The 19,608-nt window shown below is 43.4% G+C and overlaps 1 protein-coding gene across 1 annotated transcript in view; it reads left to right on the top strand.

Annotated features, from left to right (window-relative positions):
- The first annotated feature begins 2,324 nt into the window (after positions 1-2,324).
- The window catches only part of LOC128901955 (probable global transcription activator SNF2L2), a 187,753-nt gene continuing 170,469 nt past the window's right edge, over positions 2,325-19,608 (top strand). Inside the window, exons 1-3 of the mRNA XM_054184156.1 lie at positions 2,325-2,549; positions 9,477-9,600; positions 18,108-18,437. Coding sequence (XP_054040131.1) covers positions 2,325-2,549; positions 9,477-9,600; positions 18,108-18,437 — 679 coding nt within the window. The remainder of the gene's footprint in view (positions 2,550-9,476; positions 9,601-18,107; positions 18,438-19,608) is intronic.

Raw genomic sequence — 19,608 nt, 5'->3', positions numbered from 1 at the left:
GATGATGGAACAGCTCGTTCTGGGCATCATCTCAAGGCATGTGGAGGAAAAGAAAGCTATCGGAAGTAGTCAACACAGATTCACCAAGGGGGAATCATGTCTGACCAATCTGATAGCCTTCTACGATGGCATGACTGGATGGAGAGATGAGGGGAGGGCGGTAGACGTGGTCTACCTTGACTTCAGCAAGGCGTTCGACATGGTCTCCCACAGCATCCTCATAGGGAAGCTTAGGAAGAGTGGGTTGGATGAATGGACAGTGGGGGGGATTGAAAACTGGCTGAAAGAGAGAGCTCGGAGGGTCGTGATTAGGGGCACAGAGTCTAGTTGGAGGTCAGTGACGAGTGGTGTTCCCCAGGGGTCAGTACTGGGCCCAGTCCTCTTCAATATACTCATCAATGACCTGGATGAGGGGATAGAGGGCACCCTCAGCAAGTTTGCTGATGACACAAAGCTGGGGGGAGGGGTGGCTGACACACCAGAAGGCTGTGCCATCATACAGAGAGACCTGGACAGGCTGGAGAGTTGGGCGGAGAGAAACCCTATGAAATTCAACAAGGGCAAGCGTAGGGTGCTGCACCTGGGGAGGAATAACCCCCTGCACCAGGACAGGTTGGGGGCTGACCTGCTGGAGAGCAGCTCGGTGGAAAGAGACCTGGGAGTCCTGGTGGACAACAGGATGACCATGAGCCAGCAATGTGCCCTGGTGGCCAAGAAGGCCAATGGCATCCTGGGGTGTATCAAGAAGAGTGTGGCCAGCAGGTCGAGGGAGGTCATCCTCCCCCTCTACTCTGCCCTGGTGAGGCCGCACCTGGAGTACTGTGTCCAGTTCTGGGCTCCCCGGTTCAAGAAGGACAGGGAACTGCTGGAGAGGGTGCAGCAAAGGGCTACCAGGATGCTGAGGGGACTGGAACACCTCTCTTATGAAGAAAGGCTGAGGGATTTGGGTCTCTTCAGTCTGGAAAAAGGAAGACTGAGGGGGGACCTTATCAACACTTATAAATACTGAAAGGGTGGGTGTCAGGAGGATGGGGCCAGGCTCTTCTCAGTGGTGCCCGGGGACAGGACAAGAGGTAACAGGCACAAACTTGAGCATAGGAAGTTCCACCTAAACATGAGGAGGAACTTCTTTACTTTGAGGGTGGCAGAGCCCTGGCACAGGCTGCCCAGAGAGGTGGTGGAGTCTCTGTCTCTGGAGACATTCCAAAGCCACCTGGACGCGTTCCTGTGCAACCTGCTCTAGGTGACCCTGCTCTGGCAGGGGGGTTGGACTAGATGATCTCCAGAGGTGCCTTCCAACCCCTATCATTCTGTGATTCTGTGATTCTATATAGTGTCAGATGCTTTGCACAAGTCCAGGTAGATGATGCCAGTTGCTCTTCCCTTATCCACAAACGCTGTAACCCCATCATAGAAGGCCACCAAATTTGTCAGACACGATTTTCCTTTAGTGAAGCCATGTTGGCTGTCACCAATCACCTCTTTATTTTCCATGTGCCTTAGCAGAGTTTCCAGGAGGATCTGCTCCATGATCTTGCCGGGCACACAGGTGAGACTGACCAGCCTGTAGTTTCCCAGGTCTTCCTTTTTCCCTTTTTAAAAATGGGGATTATATTTCCCCATTTCCAGTTGGTGGGAACTTCACCAGACTGCCACAACTTCTCAAATATGATGGATAGTGGCTTACAACTTCATCCACCAGTTCCCTCAAGACCCTCAGATGCATCTCATCAGGTCCCATGAATTTGTGTACCTTCAGGTTCCTCAGATTGTCCCGAATCTGTTCTTCTCCTACAGTGGGCGGTTCCTTATTCTTCCAGTCCCTGCCTTTGCCTTCTGTGACTTGGGCCGTGTGGCTAGAGCCCTTGCTGATGAAGACCGAGGCAAAAAAGTCATTCAGTACCTCAGCCTTCTCCATGTCCCAGGTGACCTGGTCTCCTGTTTCCTTCCGTAATTTTCCAGAAGCAATTGCGTTTCATGAAGAGGACCCATGCTGGAGCAGGGGAAAAGTGTGAGGAGGAAGGACAGGCAGAGAGCAACTGTTACTACTGACTGTAACCCTCTATTCCTCACCTCCTCTGTGCTGCTGGTGGGGAGGAGTAGAGAAGCTGGGAGTGAAGCTGAGCCTGGGAAAAGGAGGGATGGGGAAAGGTGCTGTTTTAATTTTTTTGTCTTTGTTTTACACCATCCACATGGTCTCCAGTATAGCTTTTTTTTTCCTTGCTATATTCCACTGACCCTAATGACACATGGTAATTCTGTTTTATTTATTTTTTTCTTTTCATTACAGCTATTCTGTTAATTGAAAAGGAGACAGAAAATAGATGTCTACACCAGTGGACCCTGGCACAATGCCTCATCCTGGTCCTTCCCCAGGGCCAGGTCCTTCACCTGGACCAATTCTAGGACCTAGCCCAGGACCAGTGCCATCTCCTGGCTCAATACACAGCATGATGGGGCCGAGTCCTGGACCGTCCAGTGTCCCACATCCTATGCCGACAATGGGGTCTACTGATTACCTGCAGGAGGGCATCTACCAACAGCATAAGGTAATTTTGTTTTTAATAAATGAGATTTTTTCCTAGACTTCTCTCCATTGATTAAAAAGCATCCTTTTACTACATTTAGACCTGCAAAACAAGCTATTGCACTTCATACATCACCTACAAAACTGCAGCTACACTTTGATTACATCTTTATTACTAAAGATAGTGATTATCATTGGTGTCACTTGGAATTGTTCTTATTGCTATAAGAATACAGAGAAATCTTCAAATTAAAATAAAAATGAACCATTTATTTATTTACTTTTAAAACATTTTTGAACTATTTCTGAAATGGCAACTTCTTCAACTTGCCTTTTTCACATATGGCTCAATCTTAGTTATTAAAACAATGATTTTCATGCCCAGTCAATAAGGACATGACACTGGTTATCATCTACAGTATGAAAAAACACATAATTAAAACTTTTGATAATGCAAAGACATCTAAGGTGGAGGGGAGCCATGGTCCCAAGTTGTATTGAACTGCTGAAATTGTCATCTGAGAGGTTGGTACATTCAATACTTGAATTTTATGCACATGAATCTTGAAGCATCAAGATAGTTTATTTGTTAGCCTCAAGTTGCACCAGGGGAGGTTTAGACTGGATATTAGGAAAAATTTCTTCACCAGATGAGTTGTCAAGCGCTGGAACAGGCTGTCCAGGGAAGTGGTTGAGTCACCATCATTGGAGGTATTTAAAAGACGTGTAGACGTGTTGCTTAGGGACATGGTTTAGTGGTGGACTTGGTAGTGTTAGGTTAACAGTTGGGCTTGATGATCTTAAGGGTCTTTCCCAACCCAAATGATTCTATGATTCTATGATATTAGACATTTGTAATTGGCATTTCCTTGTTTGTGGGGTCAGTGACTGCCCAAGATGCCACTCAGTAGGCAATCTGGATTTACATTCTTCAATTGTCTCTCTCTTGAGAGATTCCTGAACTTCACAAGAGAGGAAGCACCTGGAATTCTGCAGTAGAACAGTTTAATACTCAATACAGTAAGTGTAACTTCTACATCTGGCTTCACCTTGTGCATTCATCAGGAACTGTATGCTATGTCAGCAAAATACATACCACAGAGCTTTTATAGAGATTTTAGGAGCATCTTGGAGAAGTTGTGTGTACCAGAGTACAAGTTATGCCTTTGACATACTTCAAGGCTTCTTTTAAAATTTACCATGACCGTAGAGTGCAGATAGTTGATCTAAAGGTGACCAATCAGTATAGCTACAAAAAAATTACTTCCCCTTCTTTTTGCAAATGAGGCTAAGACTGTAACTGCACAAGTATTTGTTTTAGCAGCACTGTTGGCTTAAACAGCCTTGTTCTTCTCCAGGCTGCCAGTTCATTTGTTGTGTGTGTGCATGACTGAAGTGGACAAAATATGCTCTAATTCATGCAGATATTTGTAGGATGGGCATATTTGTGCATATATATGCAATGGGATATGATTCTCACTTTTAAAATTGATAAACCAACCAGTAAACTATCTTCATTCTGTATTGGATACTTGGCTAAGTTACAGAGTTATATAATATAATGCATACAGAATTTGAAAGAATCCAAAGTATGCAGAAGTATATGAAAAAACTGATTGATATAAGGGGTTGCTAAATCCTGTAATAGGGTAGGGGCAAGGCTGCCAGTGCTTTGTGTCTCCAGGTCTAGCAAGTCGTGACAGTGAGTATGTGTTCCTAGTAGGCACATATGCATACAATACACATATATGTACAGTTACACAGATCAACACCAAGAGAAAATACTGCACTTGCAAGCACAACTGGCACCAACAGCCTCATCCCATTCTGCTCTCTAGCTGATCAGGATGAAAGCCTGTTAGTGGAAAATATATATGATATGGATCATAGAATCATAGAATCATTTAGGTTGGAAAAGACCCTTGGGATCATCGAGTCCAACCATCATCTCCACTCTACAAAGTTCTCCCTTACACCATATCCCCCAACACCACATCTAAACGAGTCTCAAACACATCCAGGGATGGTGACTCCACCACCTCCCTGGGCAGCCTATTCCAGTGTCTGACCACTCTTTCTGGGAAGAATTTTTTCCTAATGTCCAGTCTAAACCTACTCTGCTGCAGCTTGAACCCATTCCCTCTTGTTCTATCGCTAATTACCTGTGAGAAGAGACCAGCACCAACCTCTCTACAATGGCCTTTCAAGTAGTTGTAGAGAGTGATGAGGTCTCCCCTCAGCCTCCTCTTCCTCAAACTAAACAGTCCCAGCTCCTTCAATCGCTCCTCATAAGATTTATTCTCCAGACCCTTCACCAGATTCGTTGCCCTCCTCTGCGCTCGCTCCAGCACCTCGAGATCTCTCTCGTATTGAGGTGCCCAGAACTGGACGCAATACTCAAGGTGTGGCCTCACCAGTGCTGAGTACAGGGGGACAATCACCTCCCTCCTTCTGCTGGTCACACTATTTCTAATACAAGCCAGGATGCCATTGGCCCTCTTGGCCACCTGGGCACACTGCTGGCTCATGCTCAGCCGCTTGTCAATTAGAACCCCCAGGTCCTTTTCTGCCGGGCAGCTCTCCAGCCACACTGCCCCAAGCCTGTAGCGATGTGTGGGGTTGTTGTGGCCCAAGTGCAGGACCCGGCACTTGGCCTTGTTGAAGCTCATCCCGTTAGCATTGGCCCATCGGTCCAATCTATCCAAGTCTCTCTGTAGAGCCTCCCTATCCTCATGCAGATCAACACTCCCGCTTAGCTTCGTGTCATCTGCAGACTTGCTGATGATACACTCTATGTCCTTCTCAAGGTCATCAATAAAGATGTTAAACAGAAATGGTCCCAACACTGAGCCCTGAGGGACACCGCTTGTGACCGGCCGCCAGCTGGATTTAACTCCATTGGCCACCACTCTTTGGGACCGCCCATCCAGCCAGTGCTTGATCCAGCAGATCGTATGCTCATCCAGGTCATGAGCAGCCAGTTTTTCCATGAGAATTCTATGGGGGACAGTGTCAAATGCTTTTCGAAAGTCTAGGTAGATAACATCCACAGCCTTTCCCTCAGCCAATAATCGGGTCATCTTGTCATAGAAGGAGATCAGGTTCGTCAGGCAGGACCTGCCTTTCCTAAACCCATGCTGACCAGGCCTGATCCCCTGCTTGTCCATTGTATGACTCGTAATGGCACTCAAGATGATCTGCTCCATGACCTTCCCTGCTCCCGAGGTCAGACTGACAGGCCTATAGTTTCCCGCATCCTCCTTTCTGCCTTTTTTGTAGATGGGTGCTACATTTGCTACCCTCCAGCCCATTGGGACCTCCCCAGTTAGCCATGACTTCAGGTAGATCGTGGAAAGTGGCTTGGCGAGCACGTCTGCCAACTCTTTCAGCACTCTTGGATGTAACCCATCCGGTCCCATAGACTTGTGTGCATCCAAGCAGTGTAGCAGGTCACAGATCACTTCCTCTTTAATTGTGATGACCTCGTTCAGCTTCCCCTCCCTGTCTCCTAGCTCACGAGGCTGGGTGCCCAGGGAACAGCTCGTTCCACTGCTAGAGACTGAGGCAAAGTAGGCGTTGAGCACCTCAGCCTTTTCCTCATCCTTTGTGACTATGTTTCCCTCTGCATCCAGTAAGGGAGGGAGATTTTCCCTAATCCTCCTTTTGTTGTTAATGAATTTATGGAAACATTTTTTGTTATCCTTAACAGCTGTAGCCAGGTTGAGCTCTAGCTGCGCTTTGGCCCTCCTAATTTTCTCCCTGCATAATCCTCCTGGATCTAAACCCAGATCCTAAGATCCTAAAGATCCTAAACCCAGGATCCTCCTGGATCCTTCTAGGAGCTCAGACACTCAGTCGACCCATTAGCTGGCCCCTGCATCCCCTGGTCTTCCAGTTGCTGGCACCTTAGCATGCAAGCCCTCAAGACCTGCAGCCTCAATTCCATTTCCTGATACTTGCCTTGCCCCCCCCCACCTTGCACGTATGGACACACACACTATAGATCCTTGCAATAAGTGGCCATAGACAGTCTATTCAGTAGCTGGTCCCTGGATCCCCTGGTTTCCCAGTTGCCTCGCAGACATACACACACATGCAAATAGATCTCTCTGGTAACTGGTCCAGACCTATGGGCTTACTTGTAGTTGACCCCCATACCCCATCATCTGTCCAGTAGCTGGCTTGTACCTCCTGGTTCTTCTAGTAGCCAACTCTCAGACCCTCTGGTCTCTCCAGTATCTGGCCCAGGCTTATACTCTGGCTCCCAAACCTCTTATCCTACTTGCTGGCTAGTTTGGCTTGATATATGTTAGCAATCACACACTGACATACATACCCACACAACAAGCATGCAGTCTGGTCTCTCCAGTTGCTGGTACCACAAACACATGGACCCCTATGACTTGTGGTTCCCCACTCCAGTTGCTGGCACTTAGGCCTCCATGCACATACACACACGCACACAGAGTTGAGAGTCCTCTCACCCAGGGGGTGAGTTTAATGACAAGACAGGACAGACTGTGCTGATCAAGTGCAGGGCATGGTCAAACAAATGCACTCACCAGACCTGTTTACATGCGACCAGCCCCTTTTATCCCCTTATACCTCTATTTTCCCACACTTGTTCCTCACAAAATCACTTAGATCTCTCCCTTTCCCTACCTTTGGTTCCTCCCCTAAACATCCCATAATAAGACTTGCATGATTCCAAAATGTTCTTCCTGGCATCCCCTAATGAGTCCCATATCCTAGTAGGCAGTAACCCCCCTCAGTCTGTAGGTGCTCGGGAGAGCTGCTCCAGTTGACTCATCAGGTGGGTTTCACACTGGAGCTGAGGGTCTCCTTGGTACAGCCGTGGGAGGAGCCAGGGCAGGGGCTCTGTCTCTGATTAGATTATTGGGGTTCCTCCACCTGCCATTGTGCCTGTGCTCCTTTGTGTTTACAGAGATTTGCTTTTAATAGTATAATCTAACATTAAGTTGGCATTAATAAATCATATAGTTCCCATACTTAACAACAATTATGTGAAAATCAAATACTATATATTCAAATAACCAGAAAATCTGTACACAGGAAAATTTACTGTTGATTTATAGAATATAGTTAGGCCAGAAAGAATAAACTAACTTTTTCTCACTAATTTTTGGAGTAAACTTTAGTCCATCAATCACATTGTCAGCAGCATCAGGATGTCAAAAGCATCAGGAAATCTCCTGAACTCAAAATATTGGGAAACTGAGAGGACAGAAGAGGGAAGCATTGGTATGTTTGCCCTGATCTTATTCTTCCTGGGTATTCATCTCTGGTCCCTTCTGGAGACAGAAGAAAGGGAAAGATGGTCTTGGTCTGAAGTGGTATAACTGTTCTTATGCACCAACTGGGACATGTATTTTTTAGCTATATATATATTTATTAACCAGAAAAATGGTATTTTCCATAGATCTTACTCGAGGGATGGAAAGAGAACTGTGCACTCTATGATCTCTCTTCCTATTTGCTCATAACCAGAAGCATAATCCCTTGTTTTGTTTTTTACTTATAGCCACGTGTGGTGGGTTAGCCTTGGCCAGCAGCCAAATGCCCACCCAGCCACTCACTCACTCCCCCTCCTCAACAGGACGGGGACAAAATAGGATGAAAAAGCTCGTGAGGTGAGATAAAGATAGGGAGATAGCTTACCAATTACCATCAAGGACAAAACAGACTTGACTTGGGGAAAAATAATTTAATTTATTTATTTATTAAAATAGATTTGGGTAGTGAGAAACAAAGACAAAAAAACCCAAAAAGCATGGTGTCCTCCATGGGCTGCAGCTACCTGCTCTGGTGCCTGGGGCATCTCCTCCCCCTCCTTCTTCTCTGACCTTGGTGTTTGCACTGCTGTTTCTCACTCTTCTTCCCCCCCACCTGCTTGTCCAGCATTTGGCTCAGCTCTGGCCTGCAGTGGAACTACTGAACTACTGGAAAGGCCATTGTAGAGAGGTTGGTGCTGGTCTCTTCTCACAGGTAATTAGCGATAGAACAAGAGGGAATGGGTTCAAGCTGCAGCAGGGTAGGTTTAGACTGGACATTAGGAAAAAATTCTTCCCAGAAAGAGTGGTCAGACACTGGAATAGGCTGCCCAGGGAGGTGGTGGAGTCACCATCCCTGGATGTGTTTGAGACTCGTTTAGATGTGGTGTTGGGGGATATGGTGTAAGGGAGAACTTTGTAGAGTGGAGATGATGGTTGGACTTGATGATCCCAAGGGTCTTTTCCAACCTAAATGATTCTATGATTCTACTGCTGAGCTGGCTGGAACTGGCTGTGTCAGGCACAGGGCAGCCCCTTACCTCTTCTCACAGAGGTCACCCCTGCAGTCCTGCCCCCTCCCTCTACCAAAGCCTTGCCACTTAAACTCCATGTATACCATAAATGATTGCTGGCTGTAGAAAAATTAGTACGATGTCACAAGCAGGATTTTTACTTGAAGTAAAAATATACCAATAAGAAAATGATTCCTTTAATGGAATCTTTGTCTTTGAAGGGAAACAGCATTTGGGACATTCCAGTATAGCGGCAACTGAAAGGCAAAAGGTTGGGTTAATAATTTTGCCTAAGCTACAGGCTGTACTGTTCCAAGTTGGTCTGCATTACACTGCTTTGTTATATGAAGTCAATACAGTTCATTTGTTTCTGTTTGAACAATTTTCCTCCAGTTTGTAGTACTTGACACTGTCCAAACAGCTCATAAGGAATCAGAAAAAGAAAAGGAAGCAGTAGGAAGGGGGATAAACGTTCTCATGTTGTGCTCTGCTTTCTAAAAATCTGATTCCAGGGATAGAGAGTCCCATTGTATTTACTTATAATAGGTAGCATGAGAAGTTTATATGCTTCTTAATATACTTCTGTAAATTTTTATTTTATGTCCCTTTGTTTTTTTTTAGTGGATATATTTATTTTTTTTACAGCCTACTGATGGCTTGCATGAAAAAGGAATGGTCGAAGATGTTCATTGTAGCTCTATGAAGAGTATGCGACCTCCTCACCCTGGAATGGGCCCACCTCAGAGTCCAGTGGACCAACATAATCAAGGTTTATACATATTATGCATGCAATATGATTTTTGGGGCCCTTTTGTGCTACAGGAAGTCACAAGTTCCTTGGAATAAGTTTCTTATATTTCCTCTGTGCTCTGTTTGGAAAAGATAAATTGTGATATTGAGGGGAGTAAAGGAATAACTTAATTACCTTGCTTTTTGGAGTGTTCATCAACCATGTACTGAAAAAAAGGGGTAATGTAAGGGCTTGGGTAAGGTTATAATCTGTGACTTGGGTAACTTTCTACAATCTTCAGCAAATTACTGAAGTCCATTATAGATTTCAGTTCCTGTTTTTAAAACAGTTTTCTTCTTTTTTATGTCAGTATTGTAAACATAAGTGCATTAAAGAGTTTGATTGGTTTGAATCCTATGATGAAGGAATCACAAGAGAGAAGTCAAACCAGCCTGGAGTGGCCTTATTTAATACCTGCCATGTTTGGTCAAGTACTGTTCGTAGGTTTTGGCAAAAAATGGTGCCCAACAACAGAAACAAAATAGAAGCTAATTTCATCATATGTCGTCTTCACGTCCTTTAGTTCACAAGGTAAAAGGAAATATATTCTGTAAGCAGCTCAGTATGTTGAAGATTTAACTTACAACACCTACTTTAATTAATTAGTTTAGCAGATAAGGTTCTATATATTGCATAACTAGCTGTATTACAGCAATGCCTAAAGACCCTGACTAGAATTAGGAGCCCTGTTTTACCAGTCCCTGTACAAATCTATTAAGAGATGGTCACTTTTTTTGATCTGTTTTTCTGTTTGTTAGATTGGATAAGACAAATGGTGGGAAGAGAAAATGGATATAGATTAGCAGAATGTCTTTGCTTGAACTGCTGTGTGACTCTGAGTGGGCTATGACTGAGATCATGGTCAATATTTGTTCCTGTACCTTGAACATTGGAAAGTACTGATTTTCAGTTGCACCTTTCACTATTAAGTGAAATAGAATTGACTTCTGAAGATACAAATTCTCTATCAGATTAAAGTGTTTTTCTGCTGATTTCAGTGGAATCTGAGAGCTTGAGTGGAATCTGAGTGAATATCTGAGAGCAAAATTTTACCCGAGTATGCATTCAGAGACAGTTTTGCTTATAAAAAATGTTTCCTAAAATGAACAGAATGTTTACTCTGAAAATGAAAACTGGTTCAGTTTAAGCATAATGTGCTAATAATACAGTACAATACTGTCCTGGTTTGAGGTAAAACGGAACCAATTTTCTGTTTGGTAATTTTACTTTTTAGCTGGGCCTCTTCGAACTGACTAAAGTCTGAAATTAACAGTGCATTGTTCAGACACTGTTCACTCTCAGAGGGATAAGCCAGTTTGTGCCAAGGAATGGTACGCACAGAGGCTCTTGCTTAGACTTATTGCTATAACATCCAAGGTCAGCTCACTTCATTTGCCCCGTTAGAGGGTCGGAAGCGGAGCAGCGCAGAGGGGTCCCACCTGCAGGGAGGAACGGACAGGACAGGTGACCCAAAACTGACCAACAGGGCATTCCATCCCATCTGCCCCATGCTCAGTATAAAAGCTGAGGGAGCAAAGGGTCAGCTCTCTTCCTTCAATGGCTGACGTCTGAGGAGGACCCTGTCTGTTCGTCTGCCTTTGATCCCGATCTGAGCATTCCTGACTCCAGATGCGGAATCCAGCTCCTGTCTGTCGCTGACTCCAGTCTGGGACTTTCTCTGTGCCTGCTGGTGACGCGACCGTCATCCTGGGAGCTGGATACAGTTTTGTATATATTGTATACTTTTTTCCTTTAATTTTTATTATTCTATTTACTATTTCCTTATTTATTATTATTTTCATTAAAGTAGTTTAGTTCTTTTTCTAAACTCATAAATCTCCTTATCTCTTCCTCTCCTCTCTGAGGAGGGGGGTGGTGGTGTCTGTTGTTCTGATTGGCCAGTCTGGCCAAAACCACGACAAATACTTAGCACTGTGGGTCATGGCTCATGCATGGGACTTCTCTGTGCTCCGATAAAACTAATAAACAGTAATAACAGGTACAACCGTCTATATAATAGAAATGTATAGTGTTTGGCTTTCTTCTGCATAGCATTCTAATTTAGAAGAAAAGTAGCACTAAGCAAAATGAATATAACCCATATTAAATGGACTAAAACTTGTTAAGTGATAGCTTATAAAAATAACTAAATAGTGAACCATCAACCAGTTGGGGACATTTCTAGTTGGTCTTGCGGGAATCTTAATATATTTGTCATAAATATATGTCATAAACTCATTTCTGGTAGAATTTGAAGATAACAGTGGTGTAGCAGCAAATAACAAAAGGAACAAGTTGATTATATATGCTGATCAGGATCGTAGAAAGATACCAATGAAATGAAACAAACCAAAAATCCCTTTTGTTTTTTTCATGGAACTTGGAACTAAATAAGTGCAATTATTGTGATACAACAGTGAAACCCACTCCAATTACAATGTTTAAAGTGCTCTGTTCACAGTTGATTAAAGAACTTGAAATGCAAAGATAAGCACAGCAGGGTTTTTAAGGCTCTGGGACTTAATCTCTATACATTTTTAATCATCAAGCAGTATTTGCTGAGCTTTTTACAATAAAGCTACCCAAATTTAGGTTAACATAGAGTTCACCAAGTTACTGCTTCTTCACAGAGAATATTGATATTTACTGTCCCTACTGTTCTTAAACTTAGCTGCACTTTCTTTTCTGATCCTTTCAGCCTTTTAAAGATGAGAAAAATCTATTTGGTCATCTTATCCATCTGTCTGCCAGTGGAAGACTACCTCTCAACAGTATATTTCTCCACTCCTAATTTTGAATTAATTGCATACTTGGGGCCTTCGTATCTTTCTCTTAGTTGACAGTTTCACAAGAGATGATATTAGCACTGGCCATATTACCAATGAGGAAAATTTTATATTTTGCTTACCTTAAATAAATCTTCTTGTAGCTTCAGTCCTGTCTTAATATATTTCTCACTGTATATTTCTTCTAAGATGTTATGTGCTCTCACTGTATATTGTGAATATCTCTTCTGTTTCTCCTTCTGAGACTACATTTAATTAATGAAAAAAGTGATAGTCAACCTAAATGAGCCGTTGAGCTAAATTTCTTCAATTCCAGTCTATATCTCCTCCTCCCAAAACTTGTTTGCATTCATCGTTTCAATAAAAATCCTATCCCCGCCCCCCTGTGATCAGTTGTATCAGAGCTGACAGCAGTTGAAATTTTAATGTATATGGTCTACATACATTTTCATCATTTAAGTCATCTTAATATTTAGTGGTAGTTGTTGCGTTAAAAGGACTGTAGTTTCGATATTTGTCTGTCAGAGTCCCAGGACTTTCACTGATTTACTGTCAGAGTCCCACCAAAGGACTTTCACTGAATCAGATTCACAAATAATCGAAATTAGTTATTTTATTGAGAGCGACAGTCGCAGATTCGAGATTGCCGTTGATAAATTCACTGACTACAATAGCGCTAATTACTTAAGGTTAATATTGCTAGCAAAAATAATGACAGTACAACAACCTGGGGGTAACATTCCCCAGAGGGTGAAAGGCGCAGCGCTTACCCAGAAAGGCGTCCCTGCCTGGGGTGGAGGAAGAGAACGCAGCCCATCGACTGGTCCATCAGGTATCGAGGTTCTTCTCTCCCAATTTAGCAGTCATTTTCTCCATCCTTTTATCCCCCAAATTACGAGGTTTCTCTCCCCCAGGTGACATGTAGTATGATTTGGGTGGAGAGACGAGTGCTATAGTCATATATGTTTAGCATGAGCTCTATAATCTTCATTAGCATATGCAGGGGTGTCAACTTTAATATGCATTTCACAGGTAACGAGGCAAAGGTCAATTACCGGGCATGGGAGCCTCTCAAGGAAACAAAGAGCTACACAAAGTCTCTGTTATCTTGATTTTACTGTCTCTGCTGAGGAAAAGCAGGGCTGTCCTGGCTCCCCAAGACTACCCGGTCATTTATGTATCCTGTGATAGCCAGACAAGCCTTCACTCCCCTGGGTTGCACAGGAGATAGCAAAGCCAGTCTTAATTGCTCTTTGAGCACAGAGACTTCACCTCATTATCCAAATTCCACAGTAGTTAAGAGCTCAGTTGACTTAAGCACTGTTGAATATTCCACTACTTGAAATGGTGGAATCTTGACTGTGCATCTAGTGCTATCTATTATGGTATTGTGGTTTAGAATTAATAATGTCATCTGCTGTTTATTCATAGAGTGGAAAAGGAGTACAAGTTTTCCTCAGCTTTCAGCTCCTGTTTTCTCAACTTTGAAATAATTAGTCCAAATGAAGAAAAAGTTCCATTTGCATCTGCTAAATAAAAGCAGAATCAATAAAGGCAAAAAAATTATATACGCTCCTAGCCTCCCCCCCCACTTACTTCTGGAGAATTGTTAGAACTAGGATTTGATCCACTGTGAAGACTGAAAATAACATGCTTACTTTATATAACACATGACGCTATGACATACTTGTGTAGATCAAGTTGTATCAAAGTTTGAGAAAAAATTGGTTGCTAATTATATACATAGTTAAGAAAGCCTTTTAACTTCCTAAAATTTGAGGAGGACTCACAGGAACAGCCTCTTCTACTAGGGGTCATAGAGAAGATGGAGCCAGACTATTCAGAGGTGCCTGCTGCCTAGCAAGAGATATTCTAATTGTGCATGAGGAAAAAAAAATCACAGTGAGAGTTGTGCAGCACTGGAACAAAGGCCAGAGAGGCCTTGGAGACTTTCAGAATTTGCCTGGATAAAGCTCTGAGCAGCATGATCCAACTTTGAAGTTAGCCTTGTTTTGAGCAGAAGGTTAGACTACATGACCTCCAGAGGTCCAAACCAGATGACTCTATGATTCTGCTTTTTATTTTTAACAAGATACTAATGTTGTTTAATTTTAAATAATTTGTTAAAAGAAAGTATATTCATATAAGAAAAAAATGCTGATTGATTGCATTCAGAATATTGGCAACTGTTAGAATTATAGCATTAAAGTCTTTGTTATTAGTGTACTATATGCATCTCTGATTTAAATTGTCTTTGTAGCTCTGTGTTTTAAATAGCAATGAATTAAATAATTTTGTAATGCAGAGCATTGCATAGATATATGGTTTACATTAGGCCCGGATGCAAGTGGCAGAAAATTCACATGAAATCTCTGGAATTTACTGCAATGTCGAGGCTGGTTTTTTCCTCATATTTGGTGTCTTCTCCCCTGTATATTTTCCATAATTAATGACTATCTGATTGTCCTCTGTCAGCACACAGAACTCTCTTGTTGCAGTCACTCAGTGCTGGGGTCATCTTACCTTTCCCAGATTAAACTAAGCAGGATGGGTTTATGTCAGGACTAAAATCAAAGACATCTGAGGAAAATCTAGAAGTGGTGGTATTGGCAATTCAGTAGGTAGCATTCTTCTGAGCAATTAATGAGTTGGGTTTTGAGAAATTGATGCATGCTTATGGTAGAAATTTATGTGTACTGCAAAAATGCATTTGAAATGCCTGCTAATTCAGGAAAACTTGTTTGCAAACTCTGAAAAGAAGTCCAGACCCTTCTTGTCTGTACCTTTAATATTCTTTAGCCCTATATCTTTAACTTTTCTTGATATATACCAGATAACCTTTACCTTCATCAGTCTCCATCATAAGTTTCTACCTTATTCAGCATTCGTGCATGCTCACCTGTGGTAGATGTATGTGGAGATAGGAAAAATCAGGTGGTACAGAGGCTTTACGAGTACAAGCTTGCAAGTACTGTCACTGGTAAACCATTGAATCACAGAATAGTTGAGGTCAGAAGGGAACTCTGGAGATCATCTAGTTCAACCCCCCTGCTCAAAAACAGGTCAACTAGAGCAGGTTGCTCAGGATCTTGACCAGTTGGGTTTTGCATATCTCCAAGGACAGAGATTCCAGAATCTCTCTGGGCAACCTGGTACAGTGTTTGACCAGCCTCACAGTAAAAAAAAAAAGCTTTAAGTGGAATTTCTTGTGTTTTAGTTTGTGCCCATTGCCTGTTGTCCTTTCAGTAGACACCACTGAGAAGAGTCTGGCTCCATCTTCCCATCCCATCTCACTCAATCTCTCCTCATATGTCAAACGTTCTGATCATAATTCATTATATTTGTGGCCCTTTTCTGAGCTCGCTCCAGTATGTTTATGTCTCTCTTGTACTGGGAAGCCCAGAACTGGACACAGTACTCCAGGTGTGATCTCACCAATGCTGAGTAGAGGGGAAGAATTGCCTCCCTTTATTTGCTAGCAACACTCTTCCTAAAGCAGCCCAAGATGCTTTTGGCTGCCTTTGCTGCAAGGGCACATTGCTGGCTCATGTTACAGTTGGTGTCAACAAGGACCCCCAGGTCTTTTTCTAAAAAGCTGTTTTCGAGCTGTTCAGCCTCCAGTCTGTATTTATGAATGGGGTTATTCCTCCTCAGGGGCAGGACTGGGCATTTCCCTTAGTTGAATTTCATGAGGTTCCTGTCTGCCTATTTCTTCAGCCTGTTGAGGTCCCTCTGAATGGCAGCACAACCATCTGGTGTATCAGCCACTTCTTTCCAATTCTTTATTATCTGCAGACTTGCTGAGAGTGCACTCTGTCCCATCATTCAGGTCATTAATGAAGATGTTAAACAGTACCAGCTGCAGTATATCTCATATCTCACCAATTTGGTTATAAGGATGCTATGGGAGACTATGCTAAAAGCCTTGCTAAAGTCAAGGTAAACAACATGCACTGCTCTCCCCTAGTTCACCAAGTGAGTCATCTCATCATAGAAGGCTATCAAGTTGGTTAAGCTTGATTTCCCTTTCATAAATCCATGCCGACTGCTCCCAATCGCCTTCTCATCTTTCATATGTTTGGAAATGGCTTCCAAGTTTATTTGTTCCATCACCTTCCCGAGGACAGAGGCGAGACTGACTGGCATGTAGTTTCCTTCCTCCTTCTTGAAAACAGGAGTGACATTTGCTTTCTTCCAGTCCTCAGGAACCTCTCCCAATCATCATGACCTTTCAAAGATAATCAAGAATGTTTGTGAAAAAAACTCACTGGTTGAGATGAGGGCAGGGAGATCACTCACCAGTGAAACAAAAACAAAGCTAAAAACACCCTCCCCCTACCACTTCCTTCTTCCCAGGCTCAACTTCACTCCTGGCTCTTCTACCTCCTCCTCCACCACTGATTGGCACAGGGGGGATGGGGAATGGGGGTTGCAGTCAGTTCATAAAGCTTTTTCTCTGCCGCTCTTTCCTTCTCATGCTCTTCCCCTGCTCCGGCATGGGGTCCCTCCCACAGGAGACAGTCCTTCATGAACTTCTCCAATGTGGGTCCTTCCCACAGGCTGCAGTTCTTCATGAACTGCTCCAGCATAGATCCTTTCCATGGGGTGCAGTCCTTCAGGAACAGACTGCTCCAGCATGAGTCCCCCACAGGCCACAGTTCCTGCCAGAAATCCTGCACGGGCTCCTGTCCATGGGCTGCAGTTCCAGCCAGGAGCCTACTCCAGCGTGGGCTCTCCATGGGATCACAGCCTCCTCCAGGGTGCATCCACCTGCTCTGGCGCAGGGTCCTCCACAGACTGCAGGGTGAATACCTGCTCCACTGTGGTCCTCCATGGGCTGCAGGGGGACAACCTGTGTCACCATGGTCTTCACCATGGGCTGCAGGGGAATCTCTGCTCCAGTGCCGGGAGCACCCCCTCCCCCTCCTTCTTCACTGACCTTGGTGTCTGCAGAGTTGCTTCTCTCACATTTTTCTCAATCCTCTCTCTCACAGCTGCTGCATAGCGTTTCTTCCCCTTTCTTAAATATGTTAATACAGAGGCACCACCAGCTTCTTCAGAAGATAGTTTTTGTGTTCAAAGTTGATACTCTGGGTTTTCCAGCACCTGGATGGTAAAAGGTAGTGAATGTTGTTTCTCAAACTAAAAGCTTTAATCCATATAAGCTTGAGGGACTATATAAAAATATTAATTAGATACTGTCTGTTTTTATATTTGTATGTTGGAGAGTATTAGCAAAAAGGTTATATATCATTGAATAGGTGCTTTGATGTAGGCACATCAAAATAAATATATAAATATATATATAAATATATAAATATAATGCTGATTTTATAAGCTGTAAAATAGGCAAATATCTTTGAAAACATTCTATAATGAAATATTAATTCAACATACAGGTGAACCAGTGCCCTATCATGCCATTTGATTGCTGTATTTTACATGTAATTTAGTTTTAGTTTGTTTTACCCCAAATGTGAGGGGAGTTAATTATTCTGTTTGACTAATAACTCTTGTAGTCTTCTTGCTATCTCAGGGAATTTCAGATCATACTTCTGTTCTTGTAGAAAATATTATAGCTCTACTAATGTGAGAGAGAATTTTTTATACTTCAGATACTGTTTATGGTAAAGAAACTTCAATGGAGTTTAGACTTGATTAACCTGGCAAATAAGTTTTTGAACCTCTTATCTGCTCCAGGCTACATGTCTCCACACCCATCTCCACTGGGAGCACCAGAACATGTGCCCAGTCCAATGTCTGGACGAGGTCCAACTCCACCCCAGATGACACCATGTCAGCCAGGACCCATGATACCAGGAGACCCACAAGTTATGAGTCAGCCCAACAGAGCTCCTTGCCCTTTCAGTCCTGTACAGCTACATCAGCTCCGAGCTCAGATTCTGGCATACAAAATGTTTGCTAGAGGTCAGTCTTTGCCAGAAAACCTTCAACTTGCTGTTCAAGGAAAGAGGACCCTGCCTGGCATTCAGCAGCAACAGGTTCCTGCTGCCTATAGTAGGCAATCAAGTAAGTGAATGTAGGCACCATGTCATTGTCAAGATATTTCTTTAAGTTCTACCTGTGGAAAATAACAGAAATTGTTGGTGTGCAGGCATATAATTTGGAACCATTTGCAGATATCTATATGAACAATGACCTATGGTTGGAGTTGGAGTAAGTGCATAAAGCACGTTATTAATAGGACACTAATTATTTTTAAAAATAGAGATAAAAGTAGTTTATATACCGTCTGTCCTGATTATGCCTGCAACTTTTGCAAATGTTTGTCACAATTTGCCAATTACATTTTACTGCTCTTCTTAGAATGCTTTTTCACTCCCCTGTTGCCATGCAGAAAAATAGATATAAAATCTAGAAGTTGACTGATTATGCAGATCATGAAAATTGAAATTATATGCAGTATGCTGTCAAGTCCATAACACAGGGAAAAGAGATTCTCATAAAAGATATTACAATGCAGTATAAAAACTTATTTCAGTCTTAAAGAGATGTGTTACTTTCACAGAATCACAGAATTGTAGGGGTTGGAAGGGACCTTTGGAGATCATCTAGTCCAACCCCCCTGCCAGAGCAGGGTCACCTAGAGCAGGCTGGACAGGAATGCATCCAGGCGGGTTTTGAATGTCTCCAGAGACAGAGACTCCACCACCTCTCTGGGCAGCCTGTGCCAGGGCTCTGCCACCCTCAAAGTAAAGAAGTTTTTCCTCATGTTTAGATGGAACTTCCTGTGTTCCAGCATGTGTCCGTTGCCCCTTGTCCTGTCACCAGGCACCACTGAGAAGAGTCTGCCCCCATCCTCTTGACACCTGCCCTTTAGATATTTATAGGCATTGATGAGCTCCCCTCTCAGTCTTCTCTTCTCCAGGCTAAACAGATCCGGGTCTCTCAGCCTTTCCTCATAAGAGAGGTGCTCCAGTCCCTTGATCACCTTTGTAGCCCTCCGCTGGAGACAGTTCCCTGTCCTTGAACGGGGGGGCTCAGAACTGGACACAGCACTCCAGATGCGGCCTCACCAGGGCAGAGTAGAGGGGGGGATGACCTCCCTCGACCTGCTGGCCACACTCTTTTTAATGCAGCCCAGGAGACCATTGGCCTGTTTGGTCACAAGGGCACATTGCTGACTCATGGTCATCCTGTTGTCCACCAGGACTCCCAGGTCCATTTTTTGAAGAGCTGC

Source organism: Rissa tridactyla, chromosome W (assembly GCF_028500815.1).
Source record: "Rissa tridactyla isolate bRisTri1 chromosome W, bRisTri1.patW.cur.20221130, whole genome shotgun sequence".
Lineage (NCBI taxonomy): Eukaryota > Metazoa > Chordata > Aves > Charadriiformes > Laridae > Rissa > Rissa tridactyla.
This window is presented reverse-complemented; position numbering and strand designations above follow the sequence as displayed.